The sequence below is a fragment of the Rhinolophus hipposideros genome, assembly GCF_964194185.1.
Source record: "Rhinolophus hipposideros genome assembly, chromosome: 23".
Lineage (NCBI taxonomy): Eukaryota > Metazoa > Chordata > Mammalia > Chiroptera > Rhinolophidae > Rhinolophus > Rhinolophus hipposideros.
In genome coordinates, this window is record NC_138069.1 from 41,870,962 (window position 1) to 41,890,648 (window position 19,687).

At 44.4% G+C, this 19,687-nt stretch overlaps 1 protein-coding gene across 7 annotated transcripts in view; it reads right to left on the reverse strand.

Annotated features, from left to right (window-relative positions):
* Positions 1-15,018, reverse strand: part of CYTH3 (cytohesin 3) — a 65,256-nt gene extending 50,238 nt beyond the window's left edge. For all 7 annotated transcript variants that reach the window (XR_013992366.1, XR_013992367.1, XR_013992368.1 and 4 more), the window contains exon 1: positions 14,826-15,018. Coding sequence is in view for 2 of the 7 variants with exons in the window: in XM_081035282.1 (XP_080891408.1) it covers positions 14,826-14,865 (40 nt within the window). In the remaining 5 variants the exon portion in view is untranslated. The remainder of the gene's footprint in view (positions 1-14,825) is intronic.
* Positions 15,019-19,687: the final 4,669 nt, after the last annotated feature.

Consider the following 19,687-nt stretch of genomic DNA (forward strand, 5'->3'; position numbering starts at 1 on the left):
ATAAAATCCTTACTATGTTAAGCCAGATAACTAATCACCTCCATGTGGGGGAGGACTAACAAACCACTGTGTGTATCTGCTCCAAGTTCACCCACGCACATATTCCACTGACATCTGAGCCATTTAGTAACTCCTTTTGGTTACCAATCTAATTCACATTTACCCAAGAACAAGAAAAATGAATGTGACTTTGACCTTGAATCAAATAGATGATTTTAACGTATTTATAAAAATAAAAAATGACAGTCAAGAAACCAAAGTACTTCTCTCTTCTGTTTATACACGTAATCTAGACTACAGGATGCAAATAGTACGTAATGATATTAGGTAACCGGCCTGGACTCCGAAAAAGTCACTGTCGCCACACACAAAAATGTTTTAAAAGACTAAGGGGACATAACTAAATACAGGTGTAAACCCTGACTGGTGTCTGGCTAGGCAATAAAAGTTGTTACGGGAGACACTTTGAGAAGTGGGGAAAGCAGAATCTGGACAGAATGTGCACCGGTCTTATGGGTTAGTCAGTCTTCCTAAGTATGGTAACGGCTGTACTTACGCAGGAGAACACCCTCAGGAGGTGGACAGGATGTACTGAGGGATAAAGTGTCACGATGTATGTAACTTACTTTCAAATGGTTCAGCCGAAGGAAAAGGTGTAGTATATATTGGAGACAGATAAAACAAATGTGGCAAAAGACTAACAGTTGGTGAATTTAGGTGAAACATCTATGGGTTTTCATTGCAGTAGTCTTTCCATTTTTCTGCAGATTTGAAAATGTTCAAAATACAAAGTTGGGGCAGAAAAGGTTCAATAATCATATTGCTGATCTTCAGTTCTTCCTAAACCCAAAACAAGTCACTCTGCTTAGTACACAAACGTGGGACAGGGCCTTAGTATGTTAATGACAGACAGTTTTAAATGCCTACTAGTTGTTTGGGATTTTTGATAAGTTCTTCATCAAACAATTTCACTTGGGTTTTTAATGTCCGTTTTACGTACAACAAGATTGACACTTAAGGAGATTCAGTAACGTACACAATGACTCAAGGCTGGAAGTGCCAGAGCTGCATATATTTACTGAAAAATATGTCAATAGCAAATAACTGTCAGGTCAGATGTTTAAACAATTTACGTAGAGACAGAGACACAAATTCTCAGAACAAACCATTAGCATTACAGTGGACTGCTTTCTGCCTTGAACTGGGGGAATTATCTGAAATATCCTTCAATGGCTGAAATTCTGAAGTCTTTATTCCCATAAACAGACCACAAGGGGGGAGGGGGCCCCTCCAATCCCACAGGACTAAGATTACTTGGGAAGGAATGGCCATGTGGTTATCTCTGGCATGACTCATCCCAACCAAGTCAGCCATGAGAAGCACTGGCTGCGGACAAGGCAGGCAGCCCACCATCATGCCTGTGCTTCGAGGAATCCATACTTTCAGATTGCAGTGAATGGATGAAAGGAACAGTCTCAGGAGGGAGGGAGGGGCATGTCTAGGGAAATTAGGGGGAAAAGAGCTTCAATAAAACATGCAGAAACAGTCTCATAAAATTAACGGCCACACTAAAAGACAGGCTCCCTCTCCAGCACCTGGGGAAGAGGCTAGATTAGCATCACCACCTCATGCTTGGCCTTTAATCTTTTTAACCAATGAAAGTTGGACTGGCCCTGATTGTCAGTAATTTTACAACTTTAATTAAGGAAATGGCTCTCCTCTCAAATATGTTCCTGAAATTCCCAGTCACCAATCTCACATGTTCCGTGATTGCTGTCGGGACTAGAACAGTTCTGGAGGTCCCCTGCAAAGGGAGGCAGCCAGTGGCCAGCGGCTCAGTGCAGGGGCGAGGGGCGCTCCCCACCTCGGCACTCCTGGGCAGGCCTGTACCCCACTAATCGCAGGCAGCCTCAAGGCCTAGGATGCAGACTTTTCTCTCAAATCTTCAGGTAAAATGAAAAAGGGAACTAAAAAGTCTAATGCAGAGAGAGACAGAACACTGCCGAAGTAGTCTTTATTATCTTTACATGTAGGATAGTCTTCTCTCTGCCAGGCTTGTAATACTTGATGGGAAAACAGGCAAAAAGGGAGGGTCCCAGACTCCTCTGTGCCGGAGGGAAAGAGGGTGGAGGCGGTGTGGAAGGTACCAGAGACTTAAATCCTACAACCAAATGTCTAAGCACTAATAGCAGCAGAACCCAGGGGAAATATCTCAGTTTATGTTCTTTCCAGACTTAAAAAATAACATTAGTCATGTTCTGCATGTCCAGCCAAATTACTGGGCATCTGTGAGACAGAAGCACTACCCCCAGGGCTGCCAAACGAGCGTGGGACACACACGCACTGGGCTCTGCTCCCAGGGGGGACCCAACAGGAGACGGTCTACCAACACTGTGAGCACTTAAAGACCAGTCTGACCACAGGAAGAAAGGAGGCATAGGACTTTCTTTCGTAAAAATAAACTCATCATGGTAACCATTTGACTACTATACAGCTTTAAAATAACCACTACTTTCAATGAAAAAGTTAAGTTTTAGAAACACGTTACTCTGGGGAATCCACAGCAGATATTCTGTGATTCCCAGAAAATGTAACATTTTAGAACACTTATCCAATATTAATGAGATTCTTTTTACACAAGCCAATGAAAGACATCATTTTATTCTCAGGATGTTTCATGCTCTCAGGAGTGTGGTCATGTACTGAGTCCAAATCCACCATCACTGTCCTCCCACACTCGGGAAACTCAGCCTCACTGTGTGAACCGGCCACACATTTGAAAATCACCAACGTCGTCCAGCTTTCCCATACTCTCACACAAACAAAAACGAATTCATTTCTGTCTCAATTCAAAAAAATTTTAATCTAATTATTGAAACTTGGGGGGGGGGGGGAATGTCCTTGATCATTTTATTTCCTCTCTGCTAAAAACTAAAAGGAAGTCCTGTCTTCTAACAGAACATGAAAAAGGCCAATGTCTGCCACTTTCAATTACCGCATTTCTGAAAATATTCGTGGTAAATGTAATCCTAAGAAATTGCCAAATGTAACTATTCACAGATTTGTAAGCATGTGAAAATATATTTTGTTTCATTAAAAGTAGAGGAAAGTGTTAATTTCAAAAATAAAATATAACCTAGCTCAGTTCTTAAAGTGATAAGTAGCTATACATGCTTAATGAATACTCATGGAAGAGAGAAGAAAGAATGAGGACAGAACCTGCCTGCTGCTGCAGCCACTCAGGCAAGATGCCTTGGCTCCCAGTTACAGCAAATGTCTCCCCAGCCATGTAAACAAGGAGGTATTTATTGTCCAGCACAACAGGAAGTGGGAGACAGGGAGGTTCCTGGGCGAGTGATATCCAGCAACTCAACCACATTATCCAGGGGCCAGCTGGTCACCCTCAGTGTACGGGCTTGGAACTAGACGGACTTAAGGGACATCAGGATTGCGAGCTGCTGCCCAACCAGGTCTGAGAAGTCCAACATAAGAAAACGAACTGTTTCTTCCTTGTTTATTGTTCTAAGAAGGAAGATACCTTTCTAAGAAGTGCCCCAGCCAGCTGCCCTTCACAGCTCACTGGCCAGACCTAGGTTACATGCGCCTCCTCTGATCAGTGATAAGGAAAAAGAGATGACCTTGCCTGGTTTAACACTGAGGATTCACTCCCTTGTGGTGATAAGGTCTCCTTCCCTATCAGTAGACATCTGAACATATCAGGGTTCTTTACAAGGAAGAAAGGGGGATGGATTTGTAGTCGGGGACCAACAGTGTCTGCCACACTGCCTGCCACACTGCCAATGACAATCGCCATGGACTGCACAGCAACCGGCAGCAGAGAATATGCTGGTTGACTGATCCTTCCCCCAAAACACCTAGATCCTGTTTTATGGTTTAAAACAACAGCTATTATTTAAATGTCACATTTTAGGAGTGGATGGGTGGCTCAGTTGATTAGAGCCCCAGCTCTGGGCAACGGGGCTGTTGGTTCGATTCCCACATGGGCTAGCAACACAGAAGCTGTGCCTTCTGCAACTAGAATAAAGTCAATGAGCTGCCGCCGAGCTCCGGATGGCTCAGTTGGTTGGAGAGCATCCTCTCAACCACAAGGTTGCCAGTTCGATTCCTTGAGTCCCACAAGGGATGGTGGGCAGCGCCCCCTGCAACTAAGATTGAACACGGCACCTTGAGCTGAGCTGCCTCCCGGATGGCTCAGTTGGGTGGAGTGCGTCCTCTCAACCACAAGGTTGCTGGTTCGACTCCCGCAAGGCATGGTGGGCTGCGCCCCCAGCAACTAACAACGGCAACTGGACCTGGAGCTGAGCTGAGCCCTCCACAACTAAGACTGAAAGGACAATAACTTGACTTGCAAAAGTCCTGGAAGCACACACTGTTCCCCAATAAAGTCCTGTTCCCCTTTCCCAATAAAATCTTTTAAAAAATAAAAATAAATCAAAAATAAATAAATGTCACATTTTATAGAAAGGAAAGAAAATTTTGATATTTTTAAAAATCTATCAGTCACCCTAGCACTTACATTGACTATAGAAAGAACTAAATAGTTACTGCTTTAATGAATCCTCACATTATCAAATTGTGGTTTCAAAGAACCTCCAGAATGTAAAATAATAAATGCAACCCAGATGTTCACTAAAAAATGAAAACAAGATTGTTTTTACTTCATAGCAACCAAATAGGTCAACCCATTTCCTCCTCCAGGGAATTCTCAGAGGACCACAAACTCTGCTCGAAGAGCATGTGTTTCATGTGTATCTGTCCACAGAAAAAGGAAGCTCTGCCGTCCAAAATAAACGGAGAATATTATATGTTCCCATGAAAGTGGATTTGAAAATTGCAGTAAGGCTGTATCTACAAGTTGCCAAACATCTGGATGAAAACTGAAAAACAAAAAAAATCACTAATTACCTAGATATTGGGAAGTACTTTTCAGTCATCATTAAAATGCCCGGTTTTATAGCAAACTAATGTTTTTATTTATGAATTACAGGAATAAGCTTTTTCAAAAAGAAGAGTACAGTAAGTGAAAATAGAAAAAGAAAGAAAGAAAGAAAGAAAGAAAGAAAGAAAGAAAGAAAGAAAGAAAGAAAGAAGAATCCTGCTGAGAGTTTCAGATAGGAATTCATTTTCTCCTATTTGAACAGTGCTTCTGGTGACTTATTGAAAACTACGTCAGCTAAAAGTAAATTTGCTCTGTGAAAGTAAATTACAAACTCTTCTTAGCCCACTAAATTGACTCAGGTGAGTCTTTTCCAATATTTACATAATGCTGAAAAGTATTAATGCAAAGTAAGCGCCTGCTGAACTGTCTCCAACCAAATAAGACACTACAGAATCTTATATCTAGTCTGTCACGTCAACTGGGGAACTGACACTAACTATAAACTATAAAATGTTTATAAATTTAACTCCAAAAATCAGAATGGAGAGTCATGTATTTCCTACTCTCATTTAAATGATTTACTCTTTTCCCCCCAACTTCAAAATACTATTATATTTTACGTAGCTTTTAGGATCTTTTGATAAAACCTATTTTTTCATTTCATTTCACTTTGAAAGTTTCTATCCTCCTATATTACAAATTGATAAACTTGCTTTCCAAAGGATCTGCCAATCACTTGAAAACTAATCTCTCTCTCCCAAAGTTATTTACACTATGTGAGCATGCAAACAGCATTACTAACCCTCACTCACCTGATAAGAATTATTGTTGGTTCTCCATCAAAATAATTTCCTGAGAAATGTTTAGTTACCTTCCCTTACTAAGTCCTCACCAGTCTGGCTTTGCCTCTAGTCTCATAACACGGCAACCTTCCATTCAAGGGCCATGGCCCCTGCTTTTCCTTCAGCAAGGAACACCCCCTCCCCATTTTCTCTTTAGCCCACTCCAGTCTAGCTTGCCAGGTTGTTTTTGTTTTTTGGTTTTTTAAGTCTCCAACCCCAGTAGACACTTCTCGATCCTCATTTTAATCCACCTCTCCTCCTCCCTTAACATCTGCAATACACACAAACTTCAATGTCTCCTCTACTCAGTGGTTACTGTTTCTCATCTTCTTTACTGGGTTGTCGTCAATCCTGGGACTTTTCTCCTTTCTCTCAGCTCTGTTCCCTACATGAAATCATTCATCCATTCCCATGAATTAAAATGAATTAAAGTCTTCCTAATGTTTATCTTCTACCCAGACCAGTCTTCTAAGTAGCAGACCCAATACAGCTATTACCTTCCTACCATCTCCACCGGGATCTCTCACAAATAAGTCCAATTTTAAACCTCAAAACTGAACTGCTGAGATTCCCCTTCCAGGAAAAGCTGACTAGTTTGTTGCACACCAACCCTTCTGTCAAGAACCACTTCAAAAGCTGAACAAATTATAAAAAAACAACTGTTTGACATTCTCAGCTACCAATGCCACAAGGACTCAGGAGGCCAAGATCCCAGTGAGACAAGTGCAGAGAGGTAAGCCCCAAATTCTGAACCCCTTTTCTCCTTGAGACATTTGCCAATTCACAGCAGAAGCTGAAAGGCCAAAAAGCTAACGGAAACAAGTGGCTGAGAATCTGAGAAGGCCAGCAGAATCTCCAGTTATCTTAGGAGACTGGGAGGACAAAACTTGGGGTTGAGGGGCTGCCAAGTAGAAGCGGCTCTGGTAACATGCCAGGCTTTCAGCTGGGACCACCAGTGGGCTACATCCTAGGAGAAGGGTAAACCAGAAATAAAACAATCCTCACAATTTTAAAATGACACTTCCCTACTTTAAACTGCCTGCCAGAAGCCTCTCTTGAGGAAGATAGCCAGAGTCTCAAATTATCACTACAATTTTTTCATACATATTGTCTACAATTTAATTAAAGCTTAACAAGCAATCTAAAGTCAAGACCACATGATTAAAAACCTATGGTAAAACTCATGAGATATCCAAATATTAAAGTTACAATATCTGTGATTAATAAATTAGTTAACAAGATAAAAATTTTCAGCAGCAAGTTGGAATCTAAAAAATAAGAATCATGAAAACTGAAAAAGGCAATAACTAAGAACTCAATAGATGGATTTAATATAATAGCAGATTAGACACAGCTGAAGAAAGGATTAATATACTGGAATATAGGTCAGAAGAAAATACAGAGAGAAGCAAGAAAAGCTGAAAAGAATGAAGAACACAGAAAAGTCTGAGAGACATATAGGACATGATGAAAAGGTAGAGTTCGAGAAGAGATAGGAAATGCAACAAAAGGGATAAATGAAGAGATAATGACCAAGAATTCTCCAAATCTAATGTAAGCTCAAGTCTTGCCATGGTACTACCAAAAAGAGACACACCACCAATCCCAAGCAAGGTAGAACCAAAGAAAATCATATCTGGACACATCACATTAGCACAGCCAAAAACCAAAGGCAAAGACAACACTCTTAAATAGTAGTAGTCAAAGACAATACCTTCAAAAGAACAAGACATAGAGCTGATTTCTCAACAGAAGCAATAAAGGACAGAAGACATGTCAAATGACATGTCAAAGCACCATAAGAAATTAACTTGATAACCTAAAATTGTACACCCAGAGAAAATATCCTCAAAAGTAAGGGTAACATAAAGACACTTGATAAAAAAATAAATAAATGGACCCTCCTGCTGGTGTTCTCGTAGCCCCTCCTTCATAGTCACACAAGCCAGAAACCTAGAAGTCATCTTTGATTCCTACAGTCCCTTCACCTCTAACCACCAAGATGTCAGGCTCATTTGATTCTCCAAAAACACACCCCATCACTCGTAAAGCAATGCAAATTAACACAATACATCATTTCTTCCTCATGAAGACAAATGCCCAAATTTGCCTAGAATGCTGAGACTGCTCCTGGTAAGAAAGCAATCTGGCAGTATTTAGGGAAACCAAAAGCAAACCTGTAACCCACAATGCCATCCTAGAGATATACTCAGAAAAACTCCCATACATTTGTAAAAGGAAACAAGCCTAAGGAGTACATCTCAGGATTGTTTGTAACAACAATGTATAATCAACACAAAAGTCCAACAGGACAAGGTAAATAAAATGTTACAGCAGTTACAAGAAATAAACAGGGCCTACTTATAACAATATAATATTATTATGATCTCAATAATCTCAAATGTGAGCAGCAGAACATTACATACAGTGTGATACCATTTTTATCATTTTTAAAAGAAAACCCAAAAGAGACCTGTACATTGTTTATGGACACACACATATATGTTAAAGTATAAAAAATACTGGAGGACCACATTAAATTCATAATGGTTGCCTTTAGGAAATACAAAAGGAAGGAAGGGATTTGGAGCAGAAATTGCTAGACAAAGGTGACGTCGATGTCATTCAGTACGTATTCACAAATATTTACTGAAAGCCTACTACGCTCTATGTTCCAGACCTTGGAAGTATAGCAGCGGATAAAAGCAGACAATACTCCTGCTTTCAAAGAACTTACATTCTACGAGAGAAGAAAAAAACAATGAACAAATACGTAATAAGGGGTGATAAGTACTGAGAGAAAAATAAAGCTGGGAAAAGGGAAAGAGTGACAATGGAGGCTATTTTAGACAGGTTGGCAAGGAAGACCTCCGTGGTAAGGAGACACTGGAACAGAAGCCGGACTGAGGTAAGTAAGCACGACGGCGCAGACATCGAAGGGGAAGCAACTGTGGGAACAGCAAGTGCAAAGGCACCAAGGCAAGGGTGTGCTTGGTGAGTTCGCGGAATTGGTGACGAGAACGACGGAAATGTCAGCGAGATAGCAGGGGACGAGAGCAGAGGCCAAGGACAGGCCCCAAGGTAAGAATGGTATTTATGTTTTTAAAAGGTTATAAAAAAAGAATTTGTGCCAGACTGCATGTGAACAACAAAGTCGAAAATACTTGCTATCCAGCCCTTTCATAGAAAACGCTGCAGCCCCTGAGCTGGAGCATGTGGGCCCTGCACTGGGGGCCTCTGGACCACGGTGAGGTCAGTGGGAAGGATCAGGACGAAGTAAGGATTCTGAGGACAGTCCAGACCCTGAGAGAGGAGGGACATGATCTATGTTGTAAAGGGACCACTCTGGCTGCTGAGGTGACAAGGACGACAGCAGGGAGAACGGCAGAAGGCGAAGGCAGAAGAAGTGAACGATGGCACCCACATTCTGGCCTGAGCACCGCGAGAACGGTGCTGCCACAGGCTGACATGGGGACTTACCTACAACGCTTTGGATACATTTTCTTAAAGACCTGAAAAAGGTGACAGAATATTAACAACTATTGTATTAATTCTGACTAATGGGGACATGAGTGTTTCGTTGTTTTCTGTACTTTTCTGTTCTTATATAGATTTGTCATAGGTATAATCTTTCCCTCACTTTGCCACTGCCACCAATCCACCAACGCCACGCCACTAGAACTCTCAGCTGAACCCCTGCAGCAGCCTCCTCATTGGTGTCCCCATGTCCTCTCTCCCTCTTCTGCAATCCATTCTCCACTCAGCAGCCAAGAGCACTCTTCTTAGAAAGGCATGGGGCACAGTGGTTAACGAATATGGCCTCTGAAGCCAGAACGCCTGGGTTCAAATCTCAGCTCTACCACCGACTAGCTGTGAAATTTGCCACAAGTCACTTAGCTTCTCTGTGCCTGTTTTCCATTTTCACCTGTAAATGGTAATAATATTACATACCTAAGAGTTATTTTGAAGAGTAAATAGGTTAAGATATGTAAATTGCACAGGACAGAACCCAACACGGAGAGCATTACATAAATACTAGCTAAAATTATTGAAACGTAAATCAAATGTCATTCCCCTGTTTAAAGTCCTTCCTCACTCAGAAGAAAATGTGCACCCCTCACTCACTGAAACTGCCTGGTATGGCCCAGGGCCCTCCCCCTGTTCCTTCTCCGTCTGGGCCACACAAAGCTTCTTTCAGCCCTCTGGCCGCACTCTGCTCCACGCAGCTCAGGGCCCGTCCCTCTGCCCTGTCCACTTCAGGTGGCAGCTGAAAGAGCATTTCCTCCGCGGGCTTCCCTGGCCACCAGGCAGTACTGACAGCTCTCCCGCCCCAGGCTCCACCCACCCTTACCCCTCCACCCCCTCCTTGGTTTCCTTTAATACTTAGCATAATTTGCAATTATTTTACATATCTGTTTCCCTTTTTTGTCTGTCTCCCATCTAAACATAAGCTCCACAAACACAGGAAATTCACCTGCTTTATTCACAATTCATCCTGGTGCCAAGCACAGGACCCGGCATTTGGCAGGGATGCTATCAATACTTGTTGAATAAACACATGTTCTGGAAAAAACGACACTTTAAGCACACTCTAAAAGCACCTCCGTGTCACTTTTTTAAACAATCAAAAGAATGGTAGTTGTTAATTTCTATGCACAGACTGAAAAAACAGGCAATGTATTTTATAACTTTCTACATTTGATATTAATTGTGTTATTTAACATATAAAAATTCCGTCAAAAGGGGTGTTTTCTTACCAGTATATTCCTGTTCCATAAAACTGTATTCCCATCTTGGAAAATATGAAGACAGACTTCAACTTTTCTTAATTTCAGAAAATAAAAAGGCACATAACTAAGGAAAAGTTCCCTTTGCACCTACCTTCCCCATGGGCTCAGTTCCTTATCACCCTCCCCCCACAGGTAACCATTGTCTCCTTGGTGAGCCTTCCCCAGAACTTTCTTGCACGTGCACGTACTTCCTTTCTTTTTTAAAAAGCAGAAATGGTACCATACAATGCATATTTTCCTACATTTTACTTTTGTAACTTAGTACAATATTTTGGAGGTCTTTCCGTATCAATTCACAGAAAGCTTCCTGGTTCCTTTCTACAACTTCACTCACCATTTGGGTACAGTAAGATTTATCCTACGAGTCTCCCGTGGATGGACACTTGGGTTATTGTCCATCTCTCACTAATATAAACAAAGCAGTGAAAAATCTCATATCTCTGGTATTTCACAAATGACACAAATATATCTGCAGGTTAAATTCCTAGAAATGGTATTGGGTCAAAGGATTCAATACACTTGTAATTACAATACACTTGTAATTTAAAAAGCTGCTGCCCAGCGCCAGCAGCTTTTAAATCTATCAGGGTCCATCCAGAGAAACAGAAGGCTCCAGAAGTTGAAATAGAGGGAATGTCATATAAGGAATTGGTTATACATACAATGGAAGAGCTGAGAAGTCAAACAGGAAATGACAAGACAACCCAGAGCAAAAGACACTGCTACCACCTCTAAATTGCAGGGCCACAGGGAAAAGGTATTTCCAAAGCTCAGGGGGCTTGGTCAGCGGGCAGGAGCTGGAGCGAAAAGACCAGGCAACTGCCCGAGACACTGAGGCACAATGAGAGGAGAGAGAATCTGGTTTCTCTCTTCCTCCTGCCATCCAATTTCCAACTAGTGGCCAACCATTGGCCAAATCTACCCCAAGCGAGCTGACCCAAGGGTCTGGGAAACGTTCCTGCAGGGTGAGTCTCTCTGCAGAAGAAGGGCAAGCAACAATGGATCTGAGCCAACAAGACACAGGCTCATGCTGCCTGGAGAGCTGTAACTGATTTACACTCCCATCGCCAATAGGTGGTTTCAGAAGAAGGGGGTATCACTCACCTAACAGGTTGAAACCAGGGATCTCAATTGGGTCATGATTTATATTTTACTGAGTGAGGCTGAGCAATTTTCATGTGAAGTAAAGACTTAACCCTTTTCTACACAGACTGGTGCGGGCAGATGGTGATGGAGTAGGGAAGGCAAAGCCAGTAAAGTTATTCACCTCATCTGCCACAGATGGTCCAGTCGGGGACATCAGACAGATTCCCAAACTGAGCATTAAGACAGTGGCACGGGGCCAAAGTAGCCAGTCACCTGCCAAGTAGAGACGTCTCTCAAGGACTGTTTTAGAAAAACTGAATGGCAACAAAGCCCCAAAGGAATTAAAAATACCTTAACTACACTCTGCACACATTATAAGTAACAATGTGTTCTTGTAATCTTGTACCCCCCACTTGTTCCTCCTTAGAACTGCCTTCCAACCATTCATATCACCATCCTCTCTCCTTATCTTGCATTGAAAGAACAAATAATAATGCCCTGGAAAAAAATTAAAATTATAAAAACAGCAAGCAGGAACTTTTTAACGTCTTTTAACCCAATCAGCACATTAGCAAAAAAAGGTTTGAAATTATCTTTCACCCCTGCCGTAACTGTTTGAGCAGATTACCTACCCTCTCTTGTAAACAAGCTGAAACTGACTTCCCCATATACAGTTCAGTTTTGTACTGTACTGAAAATATACCCTCAAAAACTTATGTTTTACAATTGGCTGACAAATGACTGGCAACTGAAATTATTCTCTTACCAAGGGCTGAACTTTATTTTTAAAAACAAATTTTAAATTTTAAATTTGAATTTTAATTTTGAATTTGAATTTTAAAGCAAAGCATTGTTTAGAAATATAAATAGTAGTAATAACTAAAGAACTGTAAAGAGGTAAGTTAACTTCAAAATCTCCAAATATAAGCACACCAAATTTATACAATAATCAATAAATAATGACTCTTATTTCAAAGTTCTAAGATTTTCACTTATTTAAAAATATACTCATTCTAAGATTGCCAAACATATTTTCAAGTGTCTTCCATAATGCAAGGAAGAAAGATCTTAATAAACCATATCAGCAAAGGTTTAACACTGTTTTCCACCACCTACCATGCTGCCTGGGATCGTAGTAGACAATCAATCAACATCCGTCATCATTGACTGTTCCAGTGAGGTGAATTCAATCATACATTAAAACAATCATTCTGTTTTTCTACTGCAGAGTAAAATTTTAACACTTTTTTGGTTCAAATGTGGAAGTAATACACCTCATTCCAGAAACTTGGAAAATATAAAAACTAAGAAAATAAAACATCCACAGTACCATGTTTCCCCGAAAATAAGACCGGGTCTTATATTCTTGCTTATGTTCAGGGGATGTCGTCCTGAAAAGTCATGCTAGGGCTTATTTTCCGGTTAGGTCTTATTTTCGGGCAAACACGGTATCACCAGTTTTTACATTGTTTAGACCATGATGTATAAAACTGCTTATTTTTAATGGTCATAAAACAATTTATCCAATAAGCTTCCCATCATGTATCTCACCGATCTCCTACTAAGCACTGCTGTTTCCCATTTTCTACTATTACAGGGTAATGCACATCTTCACGCATGAGATATTTTTTTTTGAATTTGAAGACTGTATTCCCAGAGGAGATATTAAGAGCCCAAAGAAAGTCTAAAGACTTGGATACTTAATACCTACCACCCTTTGTTATAGTCCCTGAGACCTATAAACCGCTGAGGCACACTGGCTTCCTTTTTTAAATCTTTAAACATAGTTTTACCTTCAAGCTTTCCATAGTCCTAAACTCAGAAACACCTTCCGGACAAAAATCGCCAAACCAGCTGGCGACATTGACTGTACACGGCAAACGCTTAACTATTACAGTTCTTTGTCTTTAGTTTCTAAAAAGGAAAAACTGCTCTGCCTGTTGGTACCCAAATTGTGAGCGGCAGGAAGCACGGCATTTCAGAGCCCAGGACTGGGTCTCCAGACAGCCAGCCTGGCTCGTAGGAGGGGTTGCCACCGGGCTCCTGCTTTCCACGGCACTTTCTTTCACAAACACCACACCCACCCGAGCCCCAGGGCGACCCCTCCCTTTCACTATGAGAACTGAAGTCGCCAAATGCCACCCCTGCTGCCAGCTTCCCCCCATCCCAGCCGCGTCGCTTCGGGGGGCCCAAACACACCCCCGAGCAGCACTCCAATGCCACGAGGCAGCCTGCCTCGGAGCGGGCGGCGGGCGGCAGCTGCTCCGCAGCCTGTAATTAAGAGTTTTCCAGGACGCTCCCTACTACGAGGGCTTGGGGCCACTCGGTCCGTCGGCAGAAAGGAGGTCGTCAAAGTAGAGAGAACCTCCATCCTCTCCGGGCGTCGCAGCGAAACTAGGGGTGTTAACCCTTTGCTCCCCGCACTCGACCCACTCCAGACGCACAGACACGTTACTGTGTTTGGAAGTCGCAATTCGCAGCGTGACACACCGGGAACGTGGATTCCACTAAATAACTGACCCCCCGCGCGAGAGGGACCGGGGCGTCGGGCCGACAGCCGGGTCTCGGGACTCGGGTCTCGCCGCCGAGCGACGCTTCTTCTCGGCGGCGTCGGGCACGTTTCCCGGTCCCCAAAACGCGGCGCCCGAGCCGACCCCTCCTCGCCTAAGGACCCCACGGCCACTCCGGACCTAACGCCAGGACGCGGCCACGGTCCTCCGCCCGCGTCCCCCACCCGCGCCCCTCGGACCCCGAGGGTCCCCGGTTCAAAACTTTCCCTCCCTGTTTCCCGGGGGCTCCCTCACTTCCCAGCTCCTGAGGGAAGACGCTGCGAGGGTCGCCCCTGCGGCCGGGCTCCCGAGGGCACAGCCGCCCTCGGCGACAGGCGGCGCGGGAGGTGGCCCCCGAGGGCCCCGCCCCAGGACAGGGACCCCGAGCCCCGGCTCCAGGCCCCGAGCGGCCGCAGCCGACGGGCCGCCGGCCTGGCCCCGGACCCCCGCTCGGGCTCGGCGGTAGCGCCGCCCCTCCCCACGGCGCCCGGACCCCCGCCTCGGTCTCCGGGCCCTGCACGCCGCGGGCCTCGCGGTCGTCAGCGGGCACCGGCGCTGCCCGGACCCGGTCTCCTGCGGCGGACCCCGACCCCAGACCCCGGACCGCCCTCCTCCGCCCCAGGCCGCCAGCCCGGCCGGCCACACCTCCGACACTCACCGCCGCCGCCCTCGCCGCCGCCGCCGCCGTCTTCGTCCATCTTGAGGCCGCTCCCGCTGCCGGCGAGCCCGAGACCCGCGGGCGAGGGGCCACGGGCGGAGGGCGCCGCGAGTGCCGAGCGCGCGGGCGGTCGGACGGCTCCGGCAGCGCGCGGGCCGGGTCGCCGCCCGGGCCTCCTCAGGCCGGGCGGGGCGCTCGCGCTCGGCGCCGCCGTCACGTGACGCTCAAGCCCCGCCCCGAACCGCGGTGGGCGGGGCTGCGCGCTCAGGCCCCGCCCTGACCCGGCGGACCCTACCCGGCGAGGCTGAGACCGCCGACCCTCCCCGGCCCGGCCGAGCGTGGACACCTGCGCGGTCCCCGCCTCTGAGCAGCTTGGGGACGGCCGTGGGGTCGGAACACGGGAATGTCCACCCCACAAAACTCGGCGGCGAGGGATCCTCCTCGCACGTGCACTCAGAAAAAAAGATCGAGACGCGCACGTCTTCCAAAGTCAGGCCTTCCCTCTTCGGCCCTGAGAGATTACAGAGTAATTCCAACCCTTCAGCTTTCTGATGTATAATGGAGGCGCTCCTTTCCTAGCGATGAGTGCACTTTAAAATTAACAAAGTGTAAGGCTTATAAATGGACGTCATCATGAGGTCCCAATCCGGCACACTTGGGGCCCCACCCTCAGCGGGCTCTGCAGAGATTGGCCAGTGTGGCCTCAGATGCCCTTGCAGTTTCGCTCCAGTCTCCCTTGGGAAGCCGCCAGCTGCCCTGGATTATGATGCAGAAGGAGCTCTGAATTCAATTTCCTGTGGGCACAGCCAGGGTCCTCAGCGCACGCCTCTTGGGCAGAAGGCCTCCACTTGCTCCTGCTCCAGATCTTCTATGAATCACCTTTCTCGCTCCCCATCTTGCTTCCAGTAACTCCTCCCAAAGCATTGAATGTGGCCCCTCCCGAGCCTTTCTGTTCATTTTGCTTGAACTAAATTGCATTAAAGAAAAGGAAACATTGTAATGGAGGAGATAATTCATCTCTAACATAATTTTCCAGCAACTGTTTTATATTTACAAATGGCCCATTGAGGGGAAGGAACCTGTTCTGTCATTTATCAAAATGGACAGTTTTCACCTCTTTGTTCAAGGTTGTGAGATGATTCCAAACAATTCAACCTCCTAGTAATCTCAAGAATTAAACACCCAGAATTCAGGTACTTCTTAAACCACCGAGCACACTTCTGGGTGCAAATAAAATGTTTGGCAGCTTATGTGACAAATATGCAACTGAAAAGGGGTCTGGGCATCATGAGATGTAGATTTAAGACTTGGCTTCCTGATCCTCTTCCCGTCAGCTTGGTTATCTTGGAGATAACATCAGTTACCAGGAAAAATGACAACATACTTGGAACTTGATAATGTGGTATGTGGAGCTTTGAACTCAAAGATATTATCAGTTATAAATGCTTTTAGATGTCAATTCCTAATTCTTTACTTTTTGTAGAGTGTGATCCATAGGAGTTTCTCTCAAAGTTCAAATCTGAAAATTGCTTCTCTGATCCCTATCTAAGCTAATTTCCATCAGAATAAAGCACAGCCCAGTTGCCCAGTTATTTGTAAGCAGAATATTATATTATCCTCACAGCTTATCCTGGGCCTCCATTTCGACAAAGCCTGCAAAACTGTTGGGAGAATAAGGACTTAGGGTGTCATTTCTGCACTTGACTGGGGAAATTGGAAGATTTCAAAACTTTCACTACTCAAAGGAATTCATATCTAATGGAAAAATTAGATTTTTTTTTTAAAAAAAGAGCGGTTTTGCAGTATCTCTTAAATCCCACCAACATAATCATCTAATCTGCCCACAGGCAGGTTGCCCCTACATATAGGAACATTAAGAATCCTAGTTGTCCACTAAGATAGGCACTCACTTTACGTCCAGCTTATGTGTGGGCGACTCAGATGTTGAAAGCTTTATCACTGGATGTAGGGAAAACGATTCATGCAGCAGACATAGCCCTGAGACAACAAGTGGTAAATCCAAAACCTTGTTACCATCATTCAGTCAGACAATAAACATGTAGACCAAGCACTATCCCAGGAGCTGGGAATATGATGATGAAAAAGATAGAGTCAGTCCCTCTCCTTATGGGACATATGCCCTAGAAGGAATACAGCCATTAAGTAGATAATTACACAAACAATTATTTAATGGAAGTTTTGAGCCCAACCCTCTTTACAGCCTTTCTTACAGTGTTTGCTGCTTCCCTGTAGTGGCTCTGCCTCCTGAAACTCCTTCAGACCCAGACTGTAGTCTGTATTTTTCCTGTCTCCAGGATCCACTGCAGGGCCTGGCGGTGTCATAAAAGGGGAGAAAGCAACCGTATTTATTTGTTATTACTGCTGGATGAATAGGGCAGGAGACATCTTAAAAACATGTTAAAACCCATTTATCAGCCCTTTGACCATTGCAGAAATAGTTTTAAAAAATCAAGAATGTGCACATACTGGAAAGGTCAGAGGACTTCTTCTTTTTACCCTCATCTCCATCCTCCAAGTGAAAGTGTGAAATCAGACAGACTGTCCTCTCCCAGCACTGAGGACACAACAGCCAAAACCTGCCAAAACTGTTTTTTTCAAGCTCAGCCAGGAAGAGGCTGCCCAGGCTGCCTGAGCTCCGGCTGCTTCCAGACCCTGCGCAGGGCAGTTCCCATCGCCTCTGACAGCGAGCGGTCAAGAAAGGAAGAGATAGTAGTGACTGTTAACAGATGGGAACCTCCACTAATCCGTTACATCTGCTCGGGGGTCTGGTCTAGTCCAGGGAAGGCACGCACAGCAGCCAGCTCACAGTCCTAAAAGGAAAGCAATGTTTTCTGAAATCTCATTTCATCTAGAACAGAAAACATCTCATTGGCATAGAGGTGATCTTGTACAGATCAGCATTCTCCACTCTGCCCAAGCAAACAACAGGGGTCCGAGTGTCAAGTCACATTCTCATTAAATTTTCAAAAGCCCAGGCATCACGTCCTTCCCAGCGTTGCCTCTCCCTTTCCAATACGTCCATGCAGTGAGCCTTGGACTTGTTCTCCAGCCTGGAAGCCACACAATCGACAGCAGTTCTCTGGCCTCACATTACCAAGGGGCAGCTTACTGCCTTTTAGATTGATTAGTAACTTGCATTTTTGCAAGAACAAAGGTGGTCAAATTTTTTATTCGTGGTAAACTTGGAAAAAATAAGTTAGCCACCGTTTCGAGCTATTTGCCTTCGGGAGAAAAACATACCCACTCAAGGCAGCATCAACATTAAGCATTATTATACACACGGCGTCTTCTATTGTAATAAAAAGCTGTGTTGTTTTTATCAAGTTCTTCATTTTTATAGCATGTCCCTGACCTAAAAAAAAAAAACTGTTTTTTTTTCATTTAAAAACATCCCCTTCAGAGGTTGGCCTGAGTCTGCAGCGTGCAGCTTAAAGTCATCAGGAAAATCCATCTTGGGGTGCAGAATGTACCATAGGACAGGCAATTCGGGTGAAAGAAAGAAAAAGGGTGAAAATGACAAACATAAGGACACAGAACATCTGTCTGTGATCATGATTCTCTAAATAGAAAGTGTGCTGCCAGCCAGCAACCAAGCGACCGCACAACACCCATCGCAGAGCGCTGTGTCCGAGCAAATGTGATGCTGCAATTTGCCTTGTAGGACGGTGAAAGCCAGCCATGAGTTCAGGTCATTCGTTGCCTTTGAAAAGAGGCCACATAACGCCCAGGAATGTCACTAGGTTACATCATCGCGTGTCACCTCTGGTAATAATGCAGGCTGTCAAGTCAGACAGCCCAGGCCCTTCCTTGTCTTGACTGCGTGACCTTGGGAAAGTTACCTCACCACTCTGTGCCCCCGTTTCTGTACCTGAAATGGAACCTACAACAATTCAGTTGCTCTGAGTACTAGAACTAGACGTTATCATACGCCAACTGTGTGCATGGCACCCAGTAAGCACTCCGTCAGTGCTCATCACTGTTATGCACAGAAATGCACAGTTTCTCCAATCCCTCATTCTCAAGCCAAACGGAATCCATGAGGCAAAGCTGAATCTCAGTAAGGGCTCCCCACTTTCCCTGCCACCTTCTAGCTGCTGTCTTTTTTCCCAGGTTTGTCTTCTGGAATGTACCTTGCCATGCTTCGTACCATCTGCTTACAAATTGTCCCAGACTTCATACCTCATCAGGCTTCTAAAGAACTGGCTTCTTAGAGTCACGGTCACACATGTGCATTTCCATCAGTGAATCAGGGGACGCTGTTCCTCCTTTGATACTTCTTTCCTTCAATAATCTGTTTCTTAGCACCCCCACCATGCAGGCCTTGGCATTCAACAGGAGCCAGCAGCCAGCAACTTTTCACAATGGACATGCCAGACCTCAGCACCCAGAGTGACAAGTATAGCCCCAGAACCCTTCCCATATCCCCTTGCGGCTGGCAAGGGGCCTTTTCTTAGAGAAAAAGAAGGAGAGGAAGGGTCTGGTGTACACACTCCATTCAGATAATCCCTCAATAGTAGATTAATCATATAAGTTTGATTTTTAGAGATCTGTTGTTCGATCAATACATTTTTAGCATTTAATAAATGTTATTACAGTTTATCACTAAGGTTTCAAATATGAAAACACACTATTGAGAACCGTAATTCACTGGAAATAAAACGTGATTGTATGTCTTCCAATCACAATGCCTGATCACTTTTGCTGTGAAAAATAATGTAGTTTAGACTAAAGACGATTCCAGAAAGGTGGAGTAGAGGTACTTTTCCCTGTTCCTCCCACTATGTACAACTAAAATTCATGGACATAATATACGAGCCAAACATAAGGAGTCTCTGAAAGCA